General features: G+C 47.4%; 1 protein-coding gene across 1 annotated transcript in view; it reads right to left on the bottom strand.

Moving 5' to 3' along the window:
- The window catches only part of NR3C2 (nuclear receptor subfamily 3 group C member 2), a 219,927-nt gene that overhangs the window by 90,309 nt on the left and 103,109 nt on the right, over positions 1 to 26,509 (bottom strand). Inside the window, exon 2 of the mRNA XM_064149444.1 lies at positions 1,883 to 2,022. Coding sequence (XP_064005514.1) covers positions 1,883 to 2,022 — 140 coding nt within the window. The remainder of the gene's footprint in view (positions 1 to 1,882; positions 2,023 to 26,509) is intronic.

Raw genomic sequence — 26,509 nt, 5'->3', positions numbered from 1 at the left:
CAGGGACACCCTACCCTAGATCATCACGATTCAGAGGCCAGCGTAGACATGGATGTCAGAAGGCATCCGAGAGTCTGAAAGCCTGTGCCACGGTGTGGAATCACAGGGAAGATCTCATCCAGTGACTCTAAGCAAGGCTTTCCAGTTCCTGTGCAGCTACAACCTCAAGGAATAAATTCGGGAATCAAGGTGAGCTATTGCACAGAAGTGTAACGGTCCTGGGGATGGCCTGAACCTGACCCCAGGTGTAGTGGCTAGCCCACTCCCACTTTCTGTCTAGACCCCCTATAAAACCAGAGGAACTTGCTTCTGTTTCTCTTGCTCTTTTCCCTCCCTGCCTGCCAGCATCACCCTTGTTCTTGCTGCTCCTGTTTTGCCATGTGGCCACCTCACCACATGGTGGACAACCCCTTCCCAAATCTACCTCCACCCATTGCATCTCTCTGGTTCTATATGTACTTTGTATCTTGGTTCCCTTCCCTATACCTTTTTGTAACTCCCCTTACCTTAAATACCTTTTTTATTGTTCAAGTTTTTCTTCTAACTCCCAAATGAAGCAAGACTCCTCTGTGGGTGTTTTACCCCTTTTTCCTCTCTACAGCTAATTCCTTTCTTCCCAAAGAGGGGGAGAGTGGAAGGCATCCTATTACTGTGTTGTTCTGTTAGGTATTTTGGGCTCTGGGAAGCTAAATCAGACCAACATAAACAGGAAGAGAAAATGCTTTCAGGGAGAGAAACCTTTTCCACATCCTTATAACTTTGGGAAGTTCATTGCATGTGGGTTGCCACTTTCGATGACAGCTGAATGCATGGACAGAGAGGTACTGCATGAGGCCCTGACTTCAGTGACGCACAAGCCCTCCAGGGCTGTGTAACACAGAGCTAAACCCTTGCTGCCAGCAGCAGATTTAATGATCACAGGAGAAATTAATCAGCACAGGCTGCCTCGCTCTTCTCTGTGCACAAGCTGGACACCACATTAACAGCTTCCTTCCTTCCAGGTTTTTCCTCATGGAAATAAATCAGTGAGTAGATAGTGCCAACTTCCTCAGTGGGTCTGGGAAGGTCTACTCATCAAAGACTTCAGAAAATCCTGCACTTCAGTCCTGTGCATACCATGAGCTCTTACTCTTTGTCAGGTGTAAAAACTTCATTTTTGTTGCTTGAAGTTGCTTACCAAGTTTGTAAAGGTCAAGCATTTCCTTTTACCCTAATGACCCAAGTTATGAGGAGGCAACATCCACCAGAGGTTCTGTAGCACTAAGTGACCCTGACTTCCTTCTGTTGAGACACCCAAGCAGCAGTAGCTATGCCATAGGTAACACAGAACAGGGAGACATCAGCAAAACATTCCCCTGATGATAAAGCTACCAAAGTACAGTCCTCCTGCAAAGTCCCAGCCTGGCCCTCATGCAAAATCCCAGGCCATAGAAGAGAAAATGATCTCTAAGCACCAGGATCAATTCCTGCTTCTTCCCCCATCTACCAGAGCACTGTGAAGCCACTTCTGAGTTCCAAGCTCTGAGGATACCCAGAGGGACAAAACTGACTCTCATAGGGCTGCCAAAGGCTGATGAGAAAACCATCCTTGTGCTAGAGGAGAAGCAAGAGTATGTTTACATCCACTGCATCTGCAGCCACTCGAAGGTGCAACACCCACGTGGAGGGGTGGAGCAGCAGCCTGGATTCAGCAGCGGCATGAAGCAGAACAATGCATCCTTCAGAAGGCACAGGCTGCCAGACACAAATGCCAGCAGCGGTGGCTGGGGTTCATTCAGCACAGAATGTTATCAAGACAGGGCACACTTGTGTGCACTACTGCTATTGCAGTAACCCCTAACCCACACATGTTTGCTCTCCGCTGTCCACTTTGTTTTCTTACCTTCTACTGCTCTCTTGAAGAAAACTTTACAGCTGCCACACGTAACCACCCCATAATGACATCCAGATGCCTCATCTCCACACACCAGACAGACTTTGGAAGGTCTGGAAGATCCAGTTGATACACTTCTCAGTGAAGAGCTGGAGTAAGAGAGACAAAACAAACCAAACCACCTATGAATATTTCAAATGGCACTGGCTGTAACACAGAGTTCAGTGAAGAATTTATACCAGGTATACTGCTCCAGGCACCTCTCAATTAGGTAACCACAACTCTTCCTGGCAGTGCCCAGCTGAACACATGAGTTGATTTAATTAGTAAGGGCAATATTTTTATTGTCTGTTTTAAAGCACCCATATTGCATCGATGTTAATGTGAGAAGTTACTGCAAGGACAGGGGAATTTATTGGTGGCAGATGATTAAAACTGAAAATAACCAAGCAAGCAAGCAAGCACTCTGGCAGCCACTTGATAACTACATGTTTTCTTTCTGCTTGTTTCTTGCAAGCCTTTACAGCTAAGCAATACCTGTAATAAAGACCATTTTATGAAGCAGCACAAAGTGGCACACACTGTGCTGTCTGTACTCCTGCTTACCACCACAGTGGTCCTTGATCCTCTCTCCAGCATCTCTGTAATCTAACAGCTTACTTCCAACCAAAGGAGTTTTAAAGCATTCTGCACACGCACAAGACCCTTCCACATGACTCTAGGCACCAGGAAGCAGCACTGGAAGTTCCAGAAACCGCACCCAAGTTTTACAGACTGATGCATATTGCAAACTCATCTTCAATCATCTACTGCCTTTAAAAATGGGGCATTTCTGCTGGGTCTTTTGAAACCATGACTCTCTGGAGGTGTCATTAGGAAGGATTTTCCACTGGCAGCTCTGGAAGATGGTGCTCATCAAAAACAAGTCATATTTCATGGTGCAGTGAATGTCCTCCCTTCTTCCCTTGGGAAGAGGAAAAGTCACCCTAATGGAGTCAGCAGGCACAGAGACTATGAAGGAGATGAAAGCTCTGGAGCCCTCCCATGCCTCCAGAGGGCTGGGGAGAGCCTTTCCTGCTGCACAGGCTCTCTTCTCCAGGTAACCGTGACTTCTGGAGTCTCTTTACATGTTACCTCCCTGCATGCAGCCTAACAGCTACAAACCAACCCTGGCAGAATTTACACTGGTGAAGCAACCATGAGCTAGCTCAAACGGCAGGTCCCAGGCTATCTGCCGGTCAGCCACGGGGAAACAAAGGTCACAGGTAGCCTGAACTCAAACAGCAGCTCACCAGCTTGCTGAAGTGTTCAAGTAGGCACCCTTGGCCTTCTCCCAGCTTTGCTCCCAGGGGGGCAGAGGGAGGCCAAGCGGTTCATCCAGAGGCACAGATGTCACTCCAGATGACGGAGCACAGCTCTCCTGGCCCGCAGCTGGCCTGTGGCATCAGCTCTAAATGCCTTTCCAAACGACAGCCTTCAGATGCTAACCAAAGCCTTCCGAACAGCAGCGCCGCTCTTGCCAGCTGCCTAGGCTGACTTGCAAGTTTTAGCCTTCCTGCTCTTTATACCTTCATCACACAACATCCCACACTTGGTAATTGCTAGGTGATGGCATTTGCTCCTCTGCTAGACAGACAAAGGAAAGCCTCACCAGACCTACGGCAAGAGAAGCTCTGTGTGCTGGAGTCACAGCTGATCCCGTGCAGAGTGCATTTAGCTACCCCTACAAAGGGGAACCGTCTTCAGCATTTGCCCAGACTCTGCTGGCTGGTACTCAGCTTTGTTTAGGCAACGAAGGAGACTTTCTCCCTCCAGCACATTTCATACCACATGAAAACAACAACACTGAGCCCCTCATTAAGCAAAATTCCTCAAAAGATGCTTGCTTTCTAGAGAAAATGTCAATAACCTGCAAAACTAACTCCTTGAATGTTCTTCCCCGCACACACACCACCTTCTTTCTGGTTGCTTTGTTTTTCTTGCAAGCAGTGATATTTTGTCTGAGAAGGGAAACATTTCAACCCTGACACACCACCAAAATGTCTCGGGGCATTTGTAATTTTGATGCTGCGTGTTCCCATTTCTGCAGAAGACCAGCAAAAAAACATTCTTAAGTCTTTCTGCCCCAAAAAAGGTCACTGTAGAGATGGGGTTTTATTATCCCCCCCAAATATCTCAAGAAGATAATTCTGGTAGAGAGCTCTTCCTGGGAAGAAAGGGAGGTTTCCAGGGTATTATAGCACTCTGCCTGTTTTATCATTTTATACACACACACATTCCCTCTATAAATACATACTGGATATATATAAGCATGTATTATTTTTGGTAGAAAATAAATTGTCATGTAGGATTTGCAGAAGGTGGGAGAGCCTTTTTTTTTAGCCAAGAGCTACCTTATAAAATTCCACTTGCACAGAATTTTTGGGTAAAAAAAAAAAGCAGCCAGTAAAGACACAGTGAGATAACAGCTGAGCCACAACTATTATTAAACGCCTGCCTAGGACAATCTGCAGCAGATTTTCATTGAAAGAAAGTGAAACCATGGAATGGACCAACATCCAGTGACAGTGCAATCTGTGAGTTGTCAGGGGTCATCTGTATCACAGAATCAACCAGGTTGGAAGGACCTCTAAGCTCCTCCAGCCCAACCTAGCACCCAGCCCTGGCCAATCAACCAGACCATGGCACTAAGTGCCCCAGCCAGGCTTTACCTCAACACCTCCCTGGGCAGCCCATTCCAATGCCAGTCACTCTCTCTGCCAACAACTTCCTAACAGCCAGCCTAGACCTGTCCTGCCACAACCTGAGACTGTGTCCCCTTGTTCTGTTGCTGGTTGCCTGGCAGAAGAGACCAACCCCACCTGGCTACAGCCTCCCTTCAGGTAGTTGCAGACAGCAATGAGCTCTGCCCTGAGCCTCCTCTGCTGCAGGCTGCACACCCCCAGCTCCCTCAGCCTCTCCTCACAGGGCTGTGCTCCAGGACCATCACCAGCTCCATTGCCCTTCTCTAGACACCTTCCAGTACCTCCACACCTCTCTTGAATTGAGGAGCCCAGAACTGGACACAGCACAGTGCTGCTCTAAATGGAATGCTCAAATAGAGCTGAAAGGCGAAGGTACAGCTTGAGTACAAGGCATGGATTCATCACAGGTGGGAGCCTACCATTCTGGAATAATATTCAAATTACCTCCCATACATGCTTTTAACCAACTGAAGAGTGGAATAGTTTGAAATACAAATGAGATATTTTCATTCTTAGGAGGAGTAGCCAACATGGAGTGATCTAAAAAAACACTGATACTGGCTGCTGGTAATTAAATCTCCTCCAGCTTGTGCAAGCCTTAATAAACAACCTTTGGCTTGGTTTTAAACTCTCTTCTGTTCTCTTCTATCCATGCTACACCAAAGCCAATTAAAAATGCTGCTTTATCACCTCAAAAGGTAAAGAGGTGTTGGTACATATCTGCAAAGGCTGAGGCCAAAAATATGCTTGAGTCAAATGGCTGGAGATCATTGTAAGTCATTCTCTCTACGGAAGCAGGGATGGGGACATCTTTTCCTCCTGAACCTCCCTCGTGTTCAGGATGCCATTCTTTTCTGAGTGACTTGCCCACAGTGAACAAGTCCTGCATCAAGACCTGACTGGCAAGACATCTACCTCTGCACCCTGTGGGCATCATGGTGTTGGGCTGACAGTTGGGCCTGGTGACCTCCTAGGTCTTTTCCAACCTCAATGATTTCATGATTCAGGCAATAAATCATTCTCTCTTACAAAGAATGCAAGAGTTAGTCCAAATAAGAATGGATACCATAAAAAAAATAACAGGTTCAGGAACTTTACAGCTGACTCCATGGGCAGCAATGAGCCCACTGTGAAGTACCTACACTTAATAACATCTGTGGGTCACAGCAGGACCAAGCCTTAAGCCTCAGACCAAGTGAAAACACTGTGTTTACACATTTGCACAAGCCTAAACTGCAGCCTAGCAGCTACTGCTCTGACAGTTCAGCTTTCACACAATGCATTGGTGTCACCTCAGAACGTTCCTTGTGGGCAGCAACCTACTCTCACTATAAACTTGTAACTGCAACCGCAAGAGATGTGCAGCAGTGCGGCAGAGCTGGCTGCCACCCCTGCTCTCAGAGGCCAGTGCTTTCCACTGCCTGATTAGGTGTTATTGCTTTCACACCTCTCTCATTATTTCCAACACAAAGAAAAAAAAACAACAACAAAAAAGAGTGTGTTCCCCCCCTTCCAATCCACACACTCTGCAGGATTCAAATACAGCATACATATTTCATCACAAGGCTCTTGCAGCCAAGGGCAGCATGGAACAGTTTAACAAAGCCAAATGTATCTTCTAAATGATTTGTAAAATGGTTGCTTAGATGGCTCTGCTAACATTTGTCACGTTGTAGGGTCTGTGGTTAGGAATAAGCCTGATTTATTGTCCTCAACAGTGCAAATGCTGGCAGTTAAGTGCTGACCTTGACTAGCCATTGCCATCAAGCTCATTTGTGTCTCTGCAAGTTGGCTTTAGTAATAGTTATAGGGAGAATTAATTAGAAATAACAGATTTTGTAAAGAAGAGTCAATAAAGCCACAGCTAATCCAGCATTTTAAAAGCTGATTATATAGGTTATTATGCTTTTCAAACCAGATGTCAGACAGGAGCACAGTTTAAACAAACGATGCCTCTGATGATAAAATGAAGCACTCCACAGAAGCATAAGCCACAATATGAATCCCAAACTCATTTGTTCCAAGCACTTTTATTATTATGAGATCTAGATGAGTCCTTTTTAATTCCACATCATTGACTCTTCCTTTTCACACAGAAATTTTCTGGTAGTAAAACAAACAGAAGGATCTTGGGTACACCTCAATAAATAGTTACTTGAGAAACAAAAGGTAAAAAATAAGTTGATATCAGCATCATCTTTTCACCAAAAGAAGAAAAACAAAGGTCATTAAGAGGATGAATAATCAGGAGACTCAAGATGCAGAGACTGCCAACACCTTCCTTCTACCCTCTAAGTCTCATTTCTGGAGGTGTCTAACCTTCAGTGAGAGCCATCCTCTGCTGGGCACTGGTGACAGTTCCCTTTGCACACACAGGTACTGACTCTCACCTTCCTGTGGCCCAGAGTACATTTCAGTGGCATTTCACAGTCGTGATGTGGCCAGAGCCTGACCCACCATCCACACCCAAGACAGATCAGATGATCAGGACATGACCCAGAGCTGCCTGAGCCCCCCAGGCAGCACTGTGTTGGTTGTGCTGCTGCTGCAGCAGCAAAGACACTCTTGGCATTCACCAATTTCAATGCTGTGGGCCAGGCTGATGCCACCCAAGGGAGACAAGAAACTCCCACACCAAATAACACTGTAACTCCTTGTAACCTGGCACTAAAATCAAGAGACTGATTGCCAAGTTTATGCTACCCTGGAAATACACTCTCTTCCCATCCAAATAGTCTCCTCAATTCTTCCCACCTTCCACAGCTAATCTTACATCCCTGAATGCTTTCTCTCTCTGGTCACTTCTTTAGCAGTTCTCCTACCACTTTGCTTTAACTCATCATTCAACCAACTCGCACAGCTGAGGGCATAACCAACTCCTCTTCGCCTTGCCTCCTTTATTTTCTGTGTGTTCACAGCCCAAGATAACTCTCCTCATTATTCACATCGGTCAAAACTTGTCCCACAGCTTTGACCACAGCACACAATGCTGCTGGTCAGTCTCCACCTGTAACACAGACCAGCTCCAGGATTTTGCTCCATGCTGCTAGTTCTGTCAGTCCTAAGCTTAGACCAGCATCAGTTTCACCTTACATAGCCAGAATCTGAAGAAGTTTCACTGCAGGATGCACCCTTGGCTCTCTCTCCCCTAACTCCTTGCATAAAGCAGATTAGCAGCCTGGAAAATTGTATTTCTTAAATGTCAGACTATATAAACCAATCTCCTGGTCAGCAGACCAAGCAAGCATGGAGAAGTGAAAAGGTGCAGAGATGAAACCATCAGAGGTTTGGAGAAGAAGGCAGTCACATGGGACTTCATGAAGGGTGAGGTAAGGGAAGAGCTCAGAAACCAGACCACCCCTGGGCCCCTGCAACATTTACCCTTGGACACTTGGCAGAGGGGCAGACACACTGCTAAATAATCACACTGCAAATTCTGCTGCCTGATTGTCTTAGGGCATTGTGCTGCTCCTGCAGAGGGGGAGAGAGACGTTCCAGAAACCCTTAACTTGCCTTGGGTAAAACCACACAACTCACATGGCCACTGCCATAGTTGACTGGCTAGGGCTGGGTGCTAGGTTGGACTGGATGAGCTTGGAGGTCTCTTCCAACCTGGATGACTCTCTGATTCTATGACCCAGAGGCTCATATCAGCCCATAAATAAAGTGGTTAGGGGAAGAATCAGTATTTTTCTTCACCATCCTCTCTGTACTAGACTAGAACCACAAAGATAATGCAAAAGTGTCCATTGAAAAGATATTTTCCATGTGAAGTATTCAGGAAATTCAATTAGGAAATGAAAATGACCTGGAAAATAGTAGCTTCTGGTGCTATAAATCACTCATTCTTGAAACACCCCAAGCTTGAGGATTCTGAAGCATACCATTTATTCACTTTAGTTTCATTTGATGACAAATGCCTCATGCAATCCACTATTACGTGCTTTCATATATAAAAAAAAAGACCAGTACCTCCCCAGAACAAACTTATTTTGCCACCCATGTCAATGAAGGTGTATTAGATAAGGAATTTAAAAGCCCAACTGTGAAGCTACCATTTTGTGGTCAGTCTGAATCGCTCTTTGTAGCGCGGAGGTGTTCTACGCCAAGACAGAAAATTTGCAATTGCTCTTGAAACACTCAACTCTAACACAAATGCAGAGATGGCAAATTAACCCAGTATTTATGCTGCTCTGCTTCCCCCCCCTCTTAAGAAATGTTCAGTATGATGAAATATGTAAGCATCAGAGGGGAAGGGACACTGAGTGGAGAGAAAGCAGACCTAGAAATCAGCTGGGCTCTCTCCTCAGCAGCTCCAGCTTTCACTCGAAGCTGCTTTATTTAGCAATGCCTAAGGGTCACATATCACAGTTTCAGACCTGGATCTTAATTACAGTAACAAGTAAACACTGATTACAGCAAAGGCTTCACTCTTCCTCCCAAGACCTCCAAATATAAAAGATTCACTCAGATTTAAGAAAGGCATTTAGAGCCTTTATCCCGCTGGGCTCTCCTGTGCCGGAGTCACCAGCAAGCAGGTTGCTGTATTTAGCTTCACCTCCAGGCATATGTTGATGTTACAAAACGAAGCAAGTGCACTAAGCTCCTTCACTTCCCATTTACCTTGCTGGATGCTGACAGGATCCAACGTTTCCCTGCACCCAGCTCTAAGCCTTGACATTTCCTTGACCTTCTCTACCGAAATCTTTTGGTAGCACCTAGAGCTGGCTCTCCAGAGTTTTTACCTCCAAAGAAGCTGTTGACTACAGAAAAACACAAACATAAGCATAACCAAATGTGTTCTGCTAAACCTGAGGCGCATTTATCTAAGGAAATAAATCTGCCTTTTACCCACTGAAACAGTGGTCACCGCAGGACAATGTCCACTATTCCTCTGCAATGCCTTCTCTCCTCTAAGCACTGTCACAAGGCACCAAGATCCAACAGATCCAACTACCCCAGGGAAACACAACTCACTTGTTCTGCAGGTTTTCTGGCACAGAAACACAGTTACCTATCGAAAGGGAATGGTTAAGCTGCGTGGGGAGGTCCCTGTCAGGAGACAGCCTCCAACCTGGGGAGCAAGGGAACAGCAGCAAGTCTCACAGGGCATTTGCTCCAACTTCCCATATTTGGTCCTCTAATACAATTAGTGCAGTTTAAATGCATGCAGCAGCAGTGTTTGTGCTGCCTGACTGTAAATTGCTACCTATTGTATAGCAAGATAAGGCAGGAACAGTTTATCTGGAAAATGATCTGGTTAATTATTGAAAGTCGGGGGGGGGAAGGAGTTTAACTCTTTCTCTTCTTGCACCTGCTCACTAGCCATGACTAAAAGAGCTTCCGTTTTTCAGAGCATCATCTCATCTTCCAGCACTGAAAACTATGTGAACTAATCATGTCCCCCCCATCTCTCTCTTCTGATAGCACAGCAGTCTCTCCTTCAGCAGTAATGGAAGTGAGGTGATGAAGGCACCACTGAGAAATCATTCCCATGAGGAACTGCAGGCAAGACAAGACCATCCTAAGTGTTCTGCTCTTCTACCAGGGACTCCTAAGACAAGTGCTGTTGAACATCTCTGTCAGTGATATGGACAGAGGAATCAGTGCACCCTCAGCAAGTCTGCAGATGGCACCAAGCTGTGTGGCACAGCTGAATTGCTAGAGGGCAGGGATCCATCCAGAGGGAGCTGGACAGGCTGCAGAGGTGTGCCCAGTCCAATCTCATTCAAGGAGGCCAATTGTAAGATCCTGCACCTGGAGCAATCCCAAGCACAACTCCAGGCTGGATGGGGAATGGCTGAGAGCAGCCCTGAGGAAAAGGCCCTGGGGGTCTGGGCTGATGAAAAGCGCAACAGGAGCCTGCAGGGTGAGTGCAACCCAGACACAACCCTGTGCTGGGCTGCAGCAAGAGCAGTGTGGGCAGCAGGGCAGGGGAGGGGATTCTGCCCCTTGGCTCTGCTCTCCTCAGACCCCACCTGGAGTACTGTGTGCAGCTCTGGAGCCCCCAGCACAAGCAGGACATGGAAGTGTTGGAGCCAGTCCAGAGGAGGGCGGTAGAGATGCTCAGAGGGCTGCAGCAGCTCTGCTCTGAGGACAGGCTGAGAGAGTTGAGGCTCTGCAGCCTGGAGAAGAGAAGGCTTTGAGAAGACCCTGGACTGGCTTTCCAGTATCAGAAGGGGGCTACAGGAGGCCTGGGGAGGGACTATTGACAAGGTCTTGTAATGACAGGACAAGGGGGGTTAAATTGGCAGAAGGGAGATTCAAACTGGATGTAAGGAAAGGGTTCTCTGCAGTGAGAGTGGTGAGACACTGGCACAGGTTGCCCAGGGAGGTTGTGGCTGCTCCTTCCCTGGAGGTGTTCAAGGCCAGTTTGGATGAGGCCTTGAGTGACCTGTTCTAGTGGGAGGTGTCCCTGCCTATTGCAGGGAGTTGGAACTGGCTGAGCTTTGAGGTCCCTTCCAACCTAAACCATTCTGTGATACTATGAAAAACTGAACCAGCAAGGAAGAAAGAAAAATACAAACCAAAGGCAAATGCAGGGAGATGCTACCAGGAGTAAGAATATATCTGCAAATAGCCTCCTCTTTTCACATAAAGGCTCACTACTTCTTCCAAGTTTTTCCCTCAGAGTCTAAATAAGCAACTCCTAAAAATACCTCCCTTTGCTTGAAAGCTTTGTTTAATGAAACCCTTATTACTGCAACCTGAAGTGCCAGTGATGAGCAGAGCACTGACCATTTTAACCCTGAGAAAAGTCACACTCTTCAGAGACAAAAGCCTAACCAGCAGGGCTAGTAAGAGCTAGCAAGTCTAAGAGAGTATCTCTGTCAAAAAAGAGTAAGAGCCTGTCAGAGAAGCAGCTTAGTCCAGTCATATGCACTTGCCTATGAAAAACTGTTTGCTTTGTCTGATAGGTTTACAGTGCAAGCCACCACACCACTAATGCCCTGACCACAAAACATACAAAGTTTACAAGAGTTCTGTAATCAAATAAATTAAAGTATTTCATAATAGCCAAAAAAAAAGTAAAGGGAACTGCCATCTCCAGTCTACTGGGGACTAAAATACCACAATAGAAAAACCTCCAGAGCAACCATGAAACCATAGGGAAAAAATGCACCAAAGCACTAAAAAAGGTTACCATGGGAACAAAGGCTATTTTCCAGCTTGTCAAATAAAAGCCCCAGTATGGCAGACCTTTACTCATAAGAGCAATCCCACAGGCTTTGAAAGGCAACATGTGTAATTATTGCTTGATCCAAAAGAATGTAATGGGGGGAGGAGGGGAAGCAAAAGGGTTTGCCCTTTCAGCTCCCTTGTGCCCCCCACATCCAACAAGACAAAATTAGTGGGATGTTTAAAGCGTATTAGCATTATGGCACCAGTGTGAGCTACAGCATAATTCCACTCAGGAGCACAAAACAGGAGTGGGGAGGCCTGCATGTGAGGCTGAACTCCGCAAACAAAGCGTAGGGAAGAAATGAAAGGTGGCAGACAACTCTCAGTACTGTTTAGTTTGAGTTACCAATGCAGCATGAGATAGTTAAGAGTCAAGCCCAGAAGCGCAGCAGAGAGATTCCCAGCAGACAAACATGTGAGCTGCTGCTCCTGGTGAGGCCTTCCTATCTTCATTTTCTCTCTTGCAAAAGGACCTGTTCTGAAATGGACATGCAGGAGAAGATGTTTGCAAGCTGTTATCACCAGTTAAGAAGACACTGCATAGCTGCACCCAAAAGGGCAACTCTGCAGACAGTACTGCTATGGCATCTGACCTCATGCTGCAGCACACACATACCCTGCACCTGTGCCAACGCAGCCGCTGCCCTCTGTACAGCCTCACGTTAGCTCTGCATGCCCCTTGCATTTGGATAGAACTCTATTTGGGACACCAGGAGATCATGGCAGAAGAATGGATTAAGGCCACAAACCCAACTGGATCTATGTGAAAACACTTGCTCAGAGCTCACCACAGAAGTGAAGACTTCCAAGCAGAAGTTCTGCTGCACCTCAGAAGACAGGAGCTTGAGAAACCAAACACACAGTGCAACATCTCCAAGGATTTAGTTTAAAATCAACAATAATTACAGAAGAGAAAATCTCTGCTCCCATTAAGTAAATAAATATTCTGCTGATAGCTGTGGAAGCAGAAGGTGAAGTCGACTGCAGGAGTCTTTTTAAAGCATTCCTAGCTCCGAGTGCTTTCAGCTCCCTTTTCCCCGTGTTCACAGCAAGCGTAACTGCTGACACCTAACACAGTCATACAGCACCAAATAACTATAGATTTTAACTTTTAAATCAATTAAAATACCCCTCCATTATATGTCAGAGTGACAAGTAATAGCCTGCTGAGTGCCACGGAAAATTTTGGTCAAACAGCAGCTGAGGGTTGCAATCACTGGCTGATACCTAGAGCAAAGTCTTTTGGTAATTCTCCCACAAGCAATCACAACTGCTGACAAAGTTCAAATTTGTCTTGACAGGATTGTCAAGGCAAACCAGAAACGTTCCCAACTGCAAGTCAAAGAAGTCATTTTTATTCAGCTGAGGCGCTCTGCCGCTCACATGCTAATGATGCACAGCGCCGCACCCACCGCCCGCTCTGCCCCAGCAGCTGGGGCACAGGCAGCGGAGGCAAGGAGAAAAGAGCACCGGGAAGCAGAACACAGAGCAGGGAAGTACTGCCTGCATTTTGGGCTCCCCAGGTTAAGAGGGACAGGGAGTTGCTGGAGAGGGTCCAGCACAGGGCTATGAGGATGATGAGGGGACTGGAGGACTGCCTGATGAGAAGAGGCTGAGGGATGGGAGCTGCAGCACAGGAGGTTCCAGCTCAACACAAGGGGGAAATTCTTGACTCTAAGGGTCCCAGAGCCCTGGCACAGGCTGCCCAGAGAGGCTGTGGAGTCTCCTTCTCTGGAGCCTTTCAAGGCCTGTCTGGATGTGTTCCTGTGTGCCCTGAGTTAGATTGTATGGTCCTGCTCTGGCAAGAGGGCTGGACTGGATGATCTCTTTGGGTCCCTTCCAACCCCTAACATCCTGTGAGCCTGTGAAGTCACGTTCTGCAGCTAACACAGCTCCAGCTCCTCTCCCAAACCCTCTGCTGCATCCTGCCAAAGCTCTCTCACAGTACAGAGCAGGCATCGGTTTTGGAAGGCACCATTCAGCTTCAGTGGGAATAAGAGCTGGTACAGCCCTGAGAAATACCAGCAGCCCTCCCGTCCTAGGCAGAGGCCTTTCACTGTTTATGCACAGAAGCACCTTGCTGTGGAGGCAGCTGACAGATGAGTGTGCATCATTAGGTGCTGGTGCATAAACTGACACAATTTCCATAGCAATCAAGGTGTGTAGCAGAGTGAGCAAACATTATTACTTGCTAAGACATCACCCCCAGACCTTATTTATGCAGCCTGTCTGCGGCACAGGCTCCCAAGGCTCCACAGCAAGCACCCTGGTATTTGCATTTCTGAAGCCACAAGAGCGTAATGAAACATTAAAGGAAGACCCCAACAGCACACAGGGCTTGTTCCAGTAAGCGACTTCACCACCATGGAATGGTTTGGGTGAGAAGAGACATTAAAGGTCATCAAATCCCAGCCCCCTGCCACAGGCAGGGACAGCTTCCACCAGACCAGGCTGCTCAAAGCCCCATCCAAGCCAGCCTTTGGAATAGGCAGAAACCAAACCAATCTGCTCCCCCCCCAGCTCTGCAGCCACTGAAACTACTTCTGCCATAAACAGGTGTGTGATATGCAGCAGCAGCACTTGATGGAGAAAGATGACTCAACAGAGGAAGTTTGGAGGACCTACAGTTTGGAATGCTGCAGCAACCACTACGTAACTTTACTGCAGAGCTAAAGGGCAGGAGTCAGAAGGATGGGGCTGGGCTCTGTTCAGCAGTGCCCAGTGAAGGCACAAGGGACAACAGGCAGAAACTAGAACACAGAAGGTTTCACTTAAACATAAGGAAAAATATCTTTCCCATGAAGGTGCCAAAGTGCTGGAGCAGGCTGCCCAGAGAGGTTGTGGAGTCTCCTTCTCTGGAGACTTTCCAAACCCACCTGGCCACACTCCCATGCAACCTGCTCTAGCTAAGCCTGCGTTAGCAGGATGGGACTAGATGATCCCTGGAGGTCCCTTCCAGCCCCCACCATTCTGTGATACATGGACAGAGGACCCAAGAAGACCTTGACATTGCCAGGCTTCAGACCACCTCATTCTATGCTGCTCGTGGAGCCCACCACAGACAAAGCATCAAGAGACCTACAACTTTTTAATACTTTCATAGCTGCTTTCCATATTCCCAATTAAGACATGCAAAACAGAGCAATTGCTGAGCTTCAAAGAAAATAGTTTTACTTTAAAAACTGTATAGTTTTTCATTCAAGAGCAGGAATAACGAAGCTTTGTTTCCCAAGGCTTCCTCCACACTTGCAGCATTTAGTACAAGAAAAATGCAAACTATCAACTTTCCTCTACTGGGGGCACTAATTGGGTGCCTCTCTTCCATCCAGTCACTTATTTTAATTGAACTGGTAAGAGATAATAGCTAAAAATGAAAGAGGCAACAGCTACCCACTGTCAAATTTAGTTGAAGTTGGCTGACATTCAAAACTTATTAGGCGGGAACACACAGACAGCTCAGTTACATAAACTTCATTTCCTCGGGCTCTGTCTAGGGCTCTGCTGGGCTTGCTAACACAACCAGCAGCTTCAAAGGGAAAAGTGCTCTAAAGCTACTGCTGCTTTAAAGCTTTGGGCCCCTCTCACACAGCAGCATCTCTAAAAGCATCACCTGCTTGCTTAAAGCTTGCAAGCCGCTCCGAAGAGCCTGCCCCCCAGCTTACTCGGCGTGTCCCTGCACACCCCATGAGCTGACAAGAACCCCTCCACACCTCCTCCTTCTGCCTCCAGGTTGCCACTTCTCTCCTTTTCCTGGTCCATGCAGCCAGGCACAGCAGCACCCAGGGAGTAGCCCCCCAACACTCAGGGGAGCCCACACAACATGGGCACCTTCTCCTTGTGTCCTCCAGCCTTCATCGGGGACCACAGTGGAGAGTCCCACCTTGTGACAGGAGTGAATATCTGATTCAGTTTGCTCAAAACTAATCTATCACCAGTGAAAGCAGCATCCACAAACCCAGGGTGCAGCCCCTGCCACAGCTCACAGGCAGCTGTGCCACCCTGCCACAGTGCACAACTCATCTCCTTGCCGCCACCAAGAACACTGCCCACAGGAGGAATCCTGCTCCTCAGTCCAAAGCCAGCAGAACAGTTCAGGCCCAACTGGACAGGACACTGCTCTGGTTCATAGCTCCTTGTTTCTCTTCTTTGGTACTCCAAGGTGAGCGAAACAGAGACTCTCCTTGCTGTGAACACAGCACGGAGGAGGGGAACCTGTCCTGCCACACCATGCCCTAGACGTGGAGCTGGCAGTGGCACCTTGGTACTGGTGACATCCTTCCAACCAGCAGTCAAACCATACTGTTTCTTTATTTTTAACAGAAGTTGTCAAAAAATGAAGCCCATTTTTGCAGCACGTGAGCAGCTTACAGGTACTCATCTGGTTCACCTGCTTCTGTTTGTCTCCCCTGAGCACTGTGTTCTGCTTTTGCATGGGCTGATGAAAAGCTCAACAGGAGCCTGCAGGGTGAGTGCAGCCCAGACAGCAACCCTGTGCTGGGCTGCAGCAAGAGCAGTGTGGGCAGCAGGGCAAGGGAGGGGATTCTGCCCCTTGGCTCTGCTCTCCTCACACCCCACCTAGAGTCCTGTGTGCAGTTCTGGAGCCCCCAGCACAAGAAGGACATGGAACTGTTGGAGCCAGTCCAGATGAGGCCATGGAGATGCTCAGAGGGCTGCAGCAGCTCTGCTGTGAGGACAGGCTGAGAGAGCTGGGGGTCTGCAGCCTGGAGAAGAGAAGGCTTTGAGGAGAGCTTAGAGTGGCCTTCCAGTATCTGAAGGGGGCTACAGGAGGGCTGGAGACTATTGACAAGGTCTTGTAATGACAAGACAAGGGGGTTTAAAGTGGCAGAAGGGAGATTGAAACTGGATGTTAGGAAAGGGTTCTCTGCAGTGAGGGTGGTGAGACACTGGCACAGGTTGCCCAGGGAGGCTGTGGCTGCTCCTTCCCTGGAGGTGTTCAAGGCCAGTTTGGATGAGGCCTTGAACAGGTTGCTACCTGTTCTAATAGGAGGTGTCCCTGCCTATGGTAGGGGGTTAGAACTGGATGATCCTTGAGGACCTTTCCAACCTAAACCATTCTGTGACTCTCTGAAGAAGCCGAGCAGCTGCAGCTGCAGGAGCTCAACTGCAGTGGGTAGTGTCGCCAGCTTCACCTGCTTCCAAGCGCCAGATGTGGACTTCCTTAACCCTGCAATACTTCCTGCACTGGCCTGAGAGCCGTTCTGATTTTAATGGGTCTGCAGAAAGCAGCTTCAGTCCATCCTTCCCTTTGAAGCCCCAGATTTCCTGAATCTACAAAACCAGTGCTTCTAAGCCATTCAGAAACACTTCTAAGAACTTGACACCCGAGACCTTTTCCAGGCCTTTTACACCAGTGAGGACTCAAAGACCATCCAAGAGGAACTGGTTAAGGCTTGGAAGAAACAAGGCTGTTATCCAAATTTCAGAGTCATGTAGAGGAATGTTAATAAAAGCAAATGCATACCAAGCACTTGTTTGAAGTTCAGCAATCTTTCATTCCAGCAACGCTGCTTTAATCTGACCAATGCTGCTCTGCATTTCGTTACCCTCTCTCATGATGGCAGCATCAAGTGCAGCACTGGCCACTTGCTGCAGGTGTAGCAGAAATCACCTACCAGTGTCCTGCCTGTGCTGCTAACCTGACTTCTAGCCAAGTGAGGCTGAAGCACGACCTCTGTTTTCCTCACCAAAGTGCTCAGGCCAAGAGTAATCTGGAGAGTTGGTACCTCCTGGCTCTCTGGCATTCAGGAACCAACTGCAGTGGCTGGCAGAGAGCAGTCTGGAGGCTATCAGCTGCGTGACCTTGCATTTGATGCTAAATTGCTGAGGTTGAAAATTTCCCTAGTTCCTTACCACAGCTTGCAGCTTCCCCATTGTGATCTCAAAACGTGTCAAGAAGCAGCTCTGCCTAAGAGAAGCCTTGCTTCTGCCCTTCTGCCAGCCCACAGCCAGGGTTGTTCTTTCTTGACTGGCAGAGTTTGGTTTCCCTGCAAGGAGCGAGTGACCACACCAGCTTCCCAAGCACGAGCTCTCTTCTTTGGGCATATTTGAATCTCTGCATGCCTCAACTTCTGATGAGTCACCATCTTGTCCTTTATGGCTGTAAACAGCTGTGCCTTTGCCAGGCCAGGTGGTGCCCACTGACCGACTACTCCAGCAGAGGACTGTAAGTGCCTGCTGCTCTTCTCTGCAGCATTTACAGAAGAGATATGAGAGTTTGTGCTATTCTGCTGCCAGCTGCTCTTGGGTGGGCAGGCTGGAGAACTTCATTTAATGCTTCATCAGAGATGCCAGATGGACCTGTTAATGAACTGGTGAAGTGTTCATGCCACTGATTTGGGATCTCCTTGTAGCCACCTCCCACCACACCACCTTGGCCACCCACTGACACCAGGCCACTGCATCTACAGCCACAGACTCATTTTCATCACAGAATCCACCAGGTTGGATCACTGATTTTAAGCAGCCACAGAAGCTCACTGAAGTTCTCACACCTTTCCTACCATTATGGTTTCAGCTTAAACTAACGGCAGCCCTCTAGGGTTTTTTGCAGGAGCCCCTTGTGCCACCACAGCCAATTCCTGGTGGCCACAGACGAAGAGGAGCTGATAAGCTTTCACCAGGCACAAACGCAGCCTCTCAGGGGCTGCCTGTGCTCCTCAGAAGCACTGGTCCCAACTGGCAGCAGGAGGTATAACAGTTAAATAAAAACAGGAATAGAATGGAACAGAAGTGGCTTTTATAACCAGAATCTGCACTGTTAAAAGTCCCCCAAATAATTAATGCAACTTGCTATGCTCATTAAGGCATTTTCCAGCTACCTTAAAGTCACTCTGGTGGCACTGAAAGGGGAAAGAACCCAAGAGAACTATGACATAACGACAGTTGAAGTCATCTATGAAGGCATACTGATAAACTGCTGATGGTGATGTGCCATAATTATCCTCAGAGCATGAGGTCACAAACCTAAATTATGAAACTGCTGAAATAATATTTTTAAAGCTTCATTTTTCCCTTACGCATAAAAATCTCTGCTAAGCCTGCGAAATCTTGACCTCAAATCTAAGGACATTATGCTACTTTAATAAATTATATAGGAGGCCTGACTTGTGATCAAGAAAATGTTAAGGCTTGGGTTATGCTATTTGTCCATGACTTCTTCACTCATTAAACCCGAAGAGCTTTCATTCCCAGCACAGTAACTGAATTCTCTGCTGCATTAACAAAACACGACAGACATATTCGAACTCCGGCGCTGTGGTATAAAGTACAAACTACACAGCTGGCATGAAGAGAGCACACAAGAGTCATGGAATAGAATCAACCAGGATGGAAGAGACCTCCAAGATCATCCAGGGCTGTTGATAAATGATGGAGAGCAGCTTGGCCAGCTCATCTGCCAGCTCTCTCAGCACCCTAGGAAGGATCATCTGGTACCATGGACTTGTGAGGATCCAAGCGGCTCAGTAGATCCATTACTGCTTCCTCCTGGATTACAGGGGGACTATCCTGGTCCCTGGCTCCATTTGCCAGCTCAGGAGGCCAGCTGTCCTGGAGACAACCTGGCCCAATATTGAACACTGAGGCAAAGAAAGTGTTAAGTACCTCTGCCTTCTCATGGAATCACAGAATCAGCCAGCATGGAAGAGGCCTCCAGGCTCATCCAGTCCAACCTAGCACCCAGCACTATCCAGTCAACCAGACCATGGCACTAAGTGCCCCAGCCAGGCTTGGCTTCAACACCTCCAGCCACGGCCACTCCACCACCTCCCTGGGCAGCCCATTCCAATGCCAATCACTCTCTCTGACAACAACTTCCTCCTAACAGCCAGCCTAGACCTCCCCTGCCACAACTTCACACTGTGTCCCCTTCTTCCCTTGCTGGGTGCCTGGCAGCAGAGCCCAACCCCACCTGGCTACAGCCTCCCTTCAGGTAGTTGCAGCCAGCAATGAGCTCTGCCCTGAGCCTCCTCTTCTGCAGGCTGCACCCCCCCAGCTCCCTCAGCCTCTCCTCACAGGGCTGTGCTCCAGGCCCCTCACCAGCTTCATCACCCTTCTCTAGACACGTTTCAGTACCTCAACATCCCTCCTGAATTGAGGAGTCTCATCTTTTGTTACTGTATTGCCCTCTGCATCTAATAAGAAGCACCCATTTATGTAAAGGGAGGTCTTCAACACTTTAACTTGGTCTAATTTTAAGAAATATCATGTCCTGAAGAAAAGGTCTACAGAAGATAATCAGGACTGTTTGGCTGTTTGTTTTAAGGAAATACACATCAGCTTCACACTGAGTAGTCTAGAAAGCTTGTCTTGATTCTCATTCCCCTTCAAAACTGAGATGCTGTGGCTGCTGCCAGTAAGGCTGCACTGCTGCTGCCTGTTTGCCTGACTGGGAAGTTACCCACCAAGACTGTTAGTCAAGTGCACAATCCCCTGTCATGCCAATTAACTATTTATGAGCTGTTGCCCTGCTCCAGAAAAAGCGCACAGCTATCAGAAAAGGATTGCTCATTAGAAACCAGCCTGGTGAAGTATTTGTAACTGTAACAATGCGATTCCAGTAGACACAGGCACATTACTTTTTAAGGAGAAAAGGAACAGAAGCATTCTACTCTGGAGCTGAGTGGTTTAAAAATTTAATGAAGAAAAGATTTAAGATTATATTATAGGAAACAATGTCCTATTGGAAGATAGGTAGTTAAGACAGTCCTGCAGATCCTTCCCAGCTCTCATTTCTGTGCCCTTTTACCCTAGGCATGCACATGTTTCTACTCCCTCACCATGGAGAAACAGGCTGGGTGCAGTCTGAAGGCTGGCAGGGAAGCAAGGACTGGGAGCTGCTTGCAGGCAGCTCCTCCTGTATGGGAGAATCTATGCTACTGCTTCTCTTTACATCCAAATTGCTACTGGGAATAACTCTGCACTCCCAACCTCAAATTCCTCCCCTCTCAAATGGAGCAAAAATTTAAATTAAGCAAAGAAGCAGTGAAATGATTCTCTTCTGATTATGCTAAGCAGCTGAAGGGAATAAAGGGGAGGGGGATGGCAAGTCAAGAGTGCACTGATAGCACATACAGGTTACATATATCACTTCTGTATTGCTCTGCAGACCTCAGTGTTTCAAGAAATGCACACAAGTGAACCAACCACTGCTGCTGGCAGCTGTACCCTTCCTTCCCAGTTCCCTGTGTGTCCATCATTAAAAGCACCCAAGAAGCCACCTCACCAGGCAAAAATACTTGGCAAGTAAATGATCAGACTGATGAGTGGCACCAAAGTACTACCTGTCAAATGGGTGTTGAACTTCACCTTCCAAATCATTGTCCACACAGCTGTTTCCAAAGCATGTGGCTCAGCTAGTCCCAATGAACTTGCTGCTGAAAATCCTCCTGCATCTCACACATTTGCCCCTGGAAGGTATAAGGATGGAGCCCATCTGAAACACTGTCTGACACATCTACCTGTCTCAAGCCCTTACTTTATTTTGCAGCATCCTACCCTGCTGCAAGATCAGCACAACGTTGTCATGCAATCAATCATAACCTATGTGAAGACACACAACTCAAAAATGTAATCAACACAAAAGCTCCTTAGAAACTGCTCATACTCCAATGTTAACTTGCTGCTCACAGGTCACCTTAATACTCAGCCACCTGCATGTCCAAATCTCTTAGGATGATTCTAGTGACCCACATTCTCTATGTTAAGGTTCCTCAGTCCAACAAACTTTAATTCCACTCTCTGTCTCCCACCTCTCTTCTCCATGTCCTCATAAACAATGTCACCTGAAAAGTGACATGCAGCAATATCAAAGGGTAGTATCGATCCTTAGCTCAGCTGCAGAGCCAAAGGTCACAGAATGGTTTAGGTTGGAAGGGACCTCAAGGATCATCCAGTTCCAACCCCCTGCCATAGGCAGGGACACCTCCCACTAGAACAGGTCACTCAAGAACTTATCCAGCCTGGCCTTGAACACCTCCAGAGAGGTTGTGGAGCACAGAATCACATCTTCAATCACATTCGGTGATTCTGTGCTCCACAACCTCCCAGGGCAGCCTGTGCCAGGGTCTCACCACCCCTGCTGTAAAGTAACTCCAACCCTGGTAGGGCCAATCTGATCCACTTCAACAACGGGATCAGATTAGCTACAGAGATGCAATTCTGAGCTACTCCAGAGTTTTGTTTACAGATTTCTATCAGCCTGCAGAGGGGAACTAAGAGACAAATGATGCGAGTAAGGAAGAACAACCCTCCCCCACCACAAAGCTCCTTAATTCACTACCATACAGGAAGTACAGAACACAAGTATCCATTAAAACATGGCTTTCCTGCTTGTCTGAGAGTCTGGTCTGGCACTGAGATGTGTGACCAGCCCCTTCCTGTACTACAGTATCATGGTTATCTAGCTACTTTCTCCATAACCTCCCATTTTTTCACTTTTCAGCTGAAGGCAAATCTCTTCACATTTCATACATCACAGAGCCAGGCTAAGTATCTGTGTTTAATGATGGTTTCCTGACATGTCTTGGGAGAAGAGAGGGAAAAGATAAAGAAGGATGGAGTTAAAGACTATATTTACTCCTATGTCTTGTCACTTTACAATAAGATGGAGGGGAAAGAGGAACGGAGAAAGTCTAATTTAGTATTTCCAAAGCTACCTCTGAAGAAAGTTTTATGCATGTTTCAGGCTGTCCAAGAAATGGTACCACTGCTTAAAATCACTGCTCCTTTATACAACGCAATGCACACTTCATGGCATTGGTAGAGTGTTTTTGTTAGTTTTGCTCTCCCCCCCCCGTGTGGGATTCACACATCTGAAAAGATGTTCAATACTGCATCTGTAAAAGTTCAGGACAGTCTGTGACCAGCAGGAGCAGGGCAGTCCTTCTGCCCCTGTACTCAGCACTGCTCAGGCCACACCTTCAGTACTGTGTCCAGTTCTGGGCTCCTCAATTCAAGAGAGATGTTAAGGGACTGGAAGGTGTCCAGAGAATGGCACGAAGGTTGGGGAGGGGCCTGGAGCACAGCCCTATGAGGAGAGAGAGGCTGAGGGAGCTGGGGGTGTGCAGCCTGCAGAAGAGGAGGCTCAGGGCAGAGCTCATTGCTGTCTACAACTACCTGAAGGGAGGCTGTAGCCAGGTGGGGTTGGGCTCTGGTGCCAGGCAAGCAGCAACAGAAGAAGGGGACACAGTCTCAGGTTGTGCCAGGGCAGGTCCAGCTTGGATGTTAGGAGGAAGTCCTTCACAGCAAGAGTGATTGGCATTGGAATGGGCTGCCTGGGGAGGTGGTGGAGTCCCCATTCCTGGAGGTGTTTGTGAGGCCCTTGGTGCTATGAGTTAATTAGAAGGATCAGGTGATAGGTTGGACTCTATGATCTTAAAAGTCTTTTCCAACCTGGTTAATTCTGTGCCTCAGTTTGCAATGGCACCAAACATAGTGAATCCAAACAAGCCCATCAGTACTTACACAAATGGGACTGCTGGTTCCCCAGGAAAGAGAGATCTCGCTTGCTTGCTCTATGAACACCTTTGTGTAGAATTCAACAAGGATGCTGTCCTGATACACAGAATAGTTTGGCAAATGCTACAAGGTAACTGTGTGCCGGGTCAGGGACAGACCCAAAGGCACAAGCACTAACTGCAGAACCTTCTCCGTAACTTCAGGTATGAGGTGAAACTTGTAAAACTGCCATTCTCTTCCCTGGATGTTTACTCCTTTTATAGCTAATTTTCAATGTACCTGAGACCTTCACAGACTGCAAACAACTCTTTCCTCTCCTTCCATCTCCCTGTAACAGCTAGGGATGACTGCACAAGATCTTTTAAACCTTCTTCCCCCCAGTCTTTGGTCAATATTTGTTAATTACTTTATATTGAACTACCCCTTCTGCAGGGATCCCATAAACCAAGAGTTAAAGCTCAGGGTGTTCAGGAGAGTAGAAGAGCTGCACAGGCACTTCTCATTTGCAAGCCTTCAGTTCAAGACTTCCTCCCTTGTGACCGCCTTAGTTTTGTATTCCCTTCCTCATTTCCTCAAACTTTTCTCTTAAGATTCAGAGGTTTTCCTCTGCTCTTCTGCATGCTAAACACATCCCTGCGTAGGATTTAAAGGGCTCAAATGTCAGGTATGTAAACTATTTTTCCTTGAAGAGCAGAACTGGCACATTAGGCTACTCCAAAGTCAAATGCGTTTCAGGCAGAAACTTGCCTTTGAGTTATATTCTCTACCAGCAATACCATCTTGATAATGTTGGCTACAGGGAGGTACCATTCAGTGGCTAAAAGAGAGGAGTGTGCCACCATGAAGTCTGAGCATGCTGCATTGCATGTGCAGCTGCTTTGCTATACACTCCTCAAGGCTGCTTCTAGCTTTTTTCATCAAGATACAAACCCAGACCTATTTTCCCTCCTGCCATCTAAGCCAGAAACCACATTTGCAATGCCTGCACCACACCAGAAATACTGCATTTTGCATTCCTGGTTATTTGCTGTGAAAACCCAAAGTGTTTTCTCTCAGACCTTTATCCAAACTAAATGACTGTGTAGTCATCCATAATTCAGAAGCAACACCTGTTGAGCTTGTATTAAGTAAACTCTTTGGAGGCAGCAATAATACACTGTACTAGCAAAGCCTACACTGCCCAAACTGAGCCTGGCTCAGTAAATTGTCATAATTAGACCATATAGATATAAATGGGAGAAACTCCCTCTGAGATGTTCAAAAGTTTCAAGACATTAAATAGGAAAATCCTAATTGTTAAAAAAGCTGAGCTAATAGTTTGGTCGACAGACATCTGCTACCTCCACCATGACCTTTCCCTCTTCCTAAGCACTGACTCTGGGGGGAAAACGAGGAAGTCTAAAGCTCCTCTGGTCACCACAGCGGGCACTGCTTTGCAGGCAGCCACCCAGAAAGCTGTGAACTGTTTCTAGCAGGATGCAGTATTGAACAGTGTCAGTTTTTCACAACTCAGGTTTTCATATGATGGTTGCAATTATTGCTTCCACCAATGTATGTACAGCTCAAAAGCCTCCCTTGGCTAACCAGACATGGCTTGGCGTGGGAATGAAGACTGACAGCTCAGCTTTCTGACACAGAACAAGGTCAAAATCCTGCTTGCTCACTTACTAAAAGTACTAAATGATTCACAGAATGACTTCTTTTGGAAGGGATCTCCACACCACAGAGTCAAGGACACCTCTCAACCAGATTTGGTTGCTCAATGCTTCACCGAGCCCCAGGGAGGGGACATCCACAACCTCCCTGGGCAGCCTATTCTAGAGTTCCTCCACCCTCCTATTGAAGAGCTTCTTCCTAAGGTTCAGTCCAATACTACTCTCCCTCAACTCCAAACCATTCTCCCTTGTCCTGCCTCTAGACACTCTCAGGAAAAGTCTCTCCAGCTTTCCTATAGGATCCCTTCAGGCACCGGCAGGCAGCTCTAAGGTCATAGAATCAACCAGGTTGGAAGAGACCTCCAAGCTCATCCAGCCCAATCTATCACTCACCCCTACCCAATCAACTAGACCATGGCACTAAGTGCCTCACCCAGGCTTTTCTTCTCCAGGCTGAGCAGCCCCAGCTCCCTTGGCCTGTCCTCACAGCAGAGTGATTGAAGCTAAGATTTGTAAAGCCAAAAGCTGTCATCACAGCAGCTTCTCAGTGAGCCATGCTAACATGTAGCTCCCTGGGCACACTGCTCCTGGATTATCCTGGGACTCAGCCAGCTTACTTTTTTAACCAGGTTGGAAGACACCTCCAAGCTCATCCACTCCAACCTAGCACCCAGCCCTAGACAATCAGCCAGACCATGGCACTAAGTGCCCCAGCCAGGCTTGGCTTCAACACCTCCAGGGACAGCAACTCCACCACCTCCCTGGGCAGCCCATTCCAATGCCAATCACTCTCTCTGCCAACAACTCCCTCCTAACATCCAGCCTAGACCTCCCCTGGTACAACTTGAGACTGTGTCCCCTTCCTTCTGTTGCTGGGTGCCTGGCAGAAGAGCCCAACCCCACCTGGATACAGCCTCCCTTCAAGTAGTTGTAGACAGCAATGAGGTCTGCCCTGAGCCTCCTCTCAGAACACACAGAGGAATGGGCACCCCAAGGAGGAGCACCAGGATGTCTTGGCACCAACTGCCATGTGGGCATGTAACTTGCTCTACCTGAGCAATCCACTGCATGCATGCTGAAGGCTGCTTTGCCCCAGTGGCACAGGCTGATGACTGTGCCCAGACATCACAGATACATCTCTGCACAGCTGAAATTACTACAACAAGTATCATAAAATTGCAAGTATATATAAAGACATACTATCAGGCAGATGGGGAGGTTGCTGTATAGTTACCATGTTAGTTCTAGACTAGGGTTAGGAAAATATACTATTAAAAAAGTAATTAGGGAGACAGGTGGGACACAGCAATATTTCCTTTCTGGTCCTGCTTTCCTTGAAGATTAATGGCAGACACAGGTACTTAAATCAGCTTGACTTGACACTGCTTATTAATCTAATGCTGCCATTCTACTGTATAAATAACCATCCAATGAAGTGGCTATGAAACACAGTCTGTTTCCTCTCTCTTTAACCTTCATCTGGAGACAGATCACTAAAACACCAGATAGAGAAATGTCACAGGGAATTTCCAGTGCCATAATGCCAGAACCATGCCTGAGGAACACATCTTCACCAG

Source organism: Pogoniulus pusillus, chromosome 10 (assembly GCF_015220805.1).
Source record: "Pogoniulus pusillus isolate bPogPus1 chromosome 10, bPogPus1.pri, whole genome shotgun sequence".
In the NCBI taxonomy this organism is placed as follows: Eukaryota; Metazoa; Chordata; class Aves; order Piciformes; family Lybiidae; genus Pogoniulus; species Pogoniulus pusillus.
The sequence above is the reverse complement of the archived record's forward strand: the minus strand, read 5'-3'. Positions and strand labels throughout refer to the sequence as shown.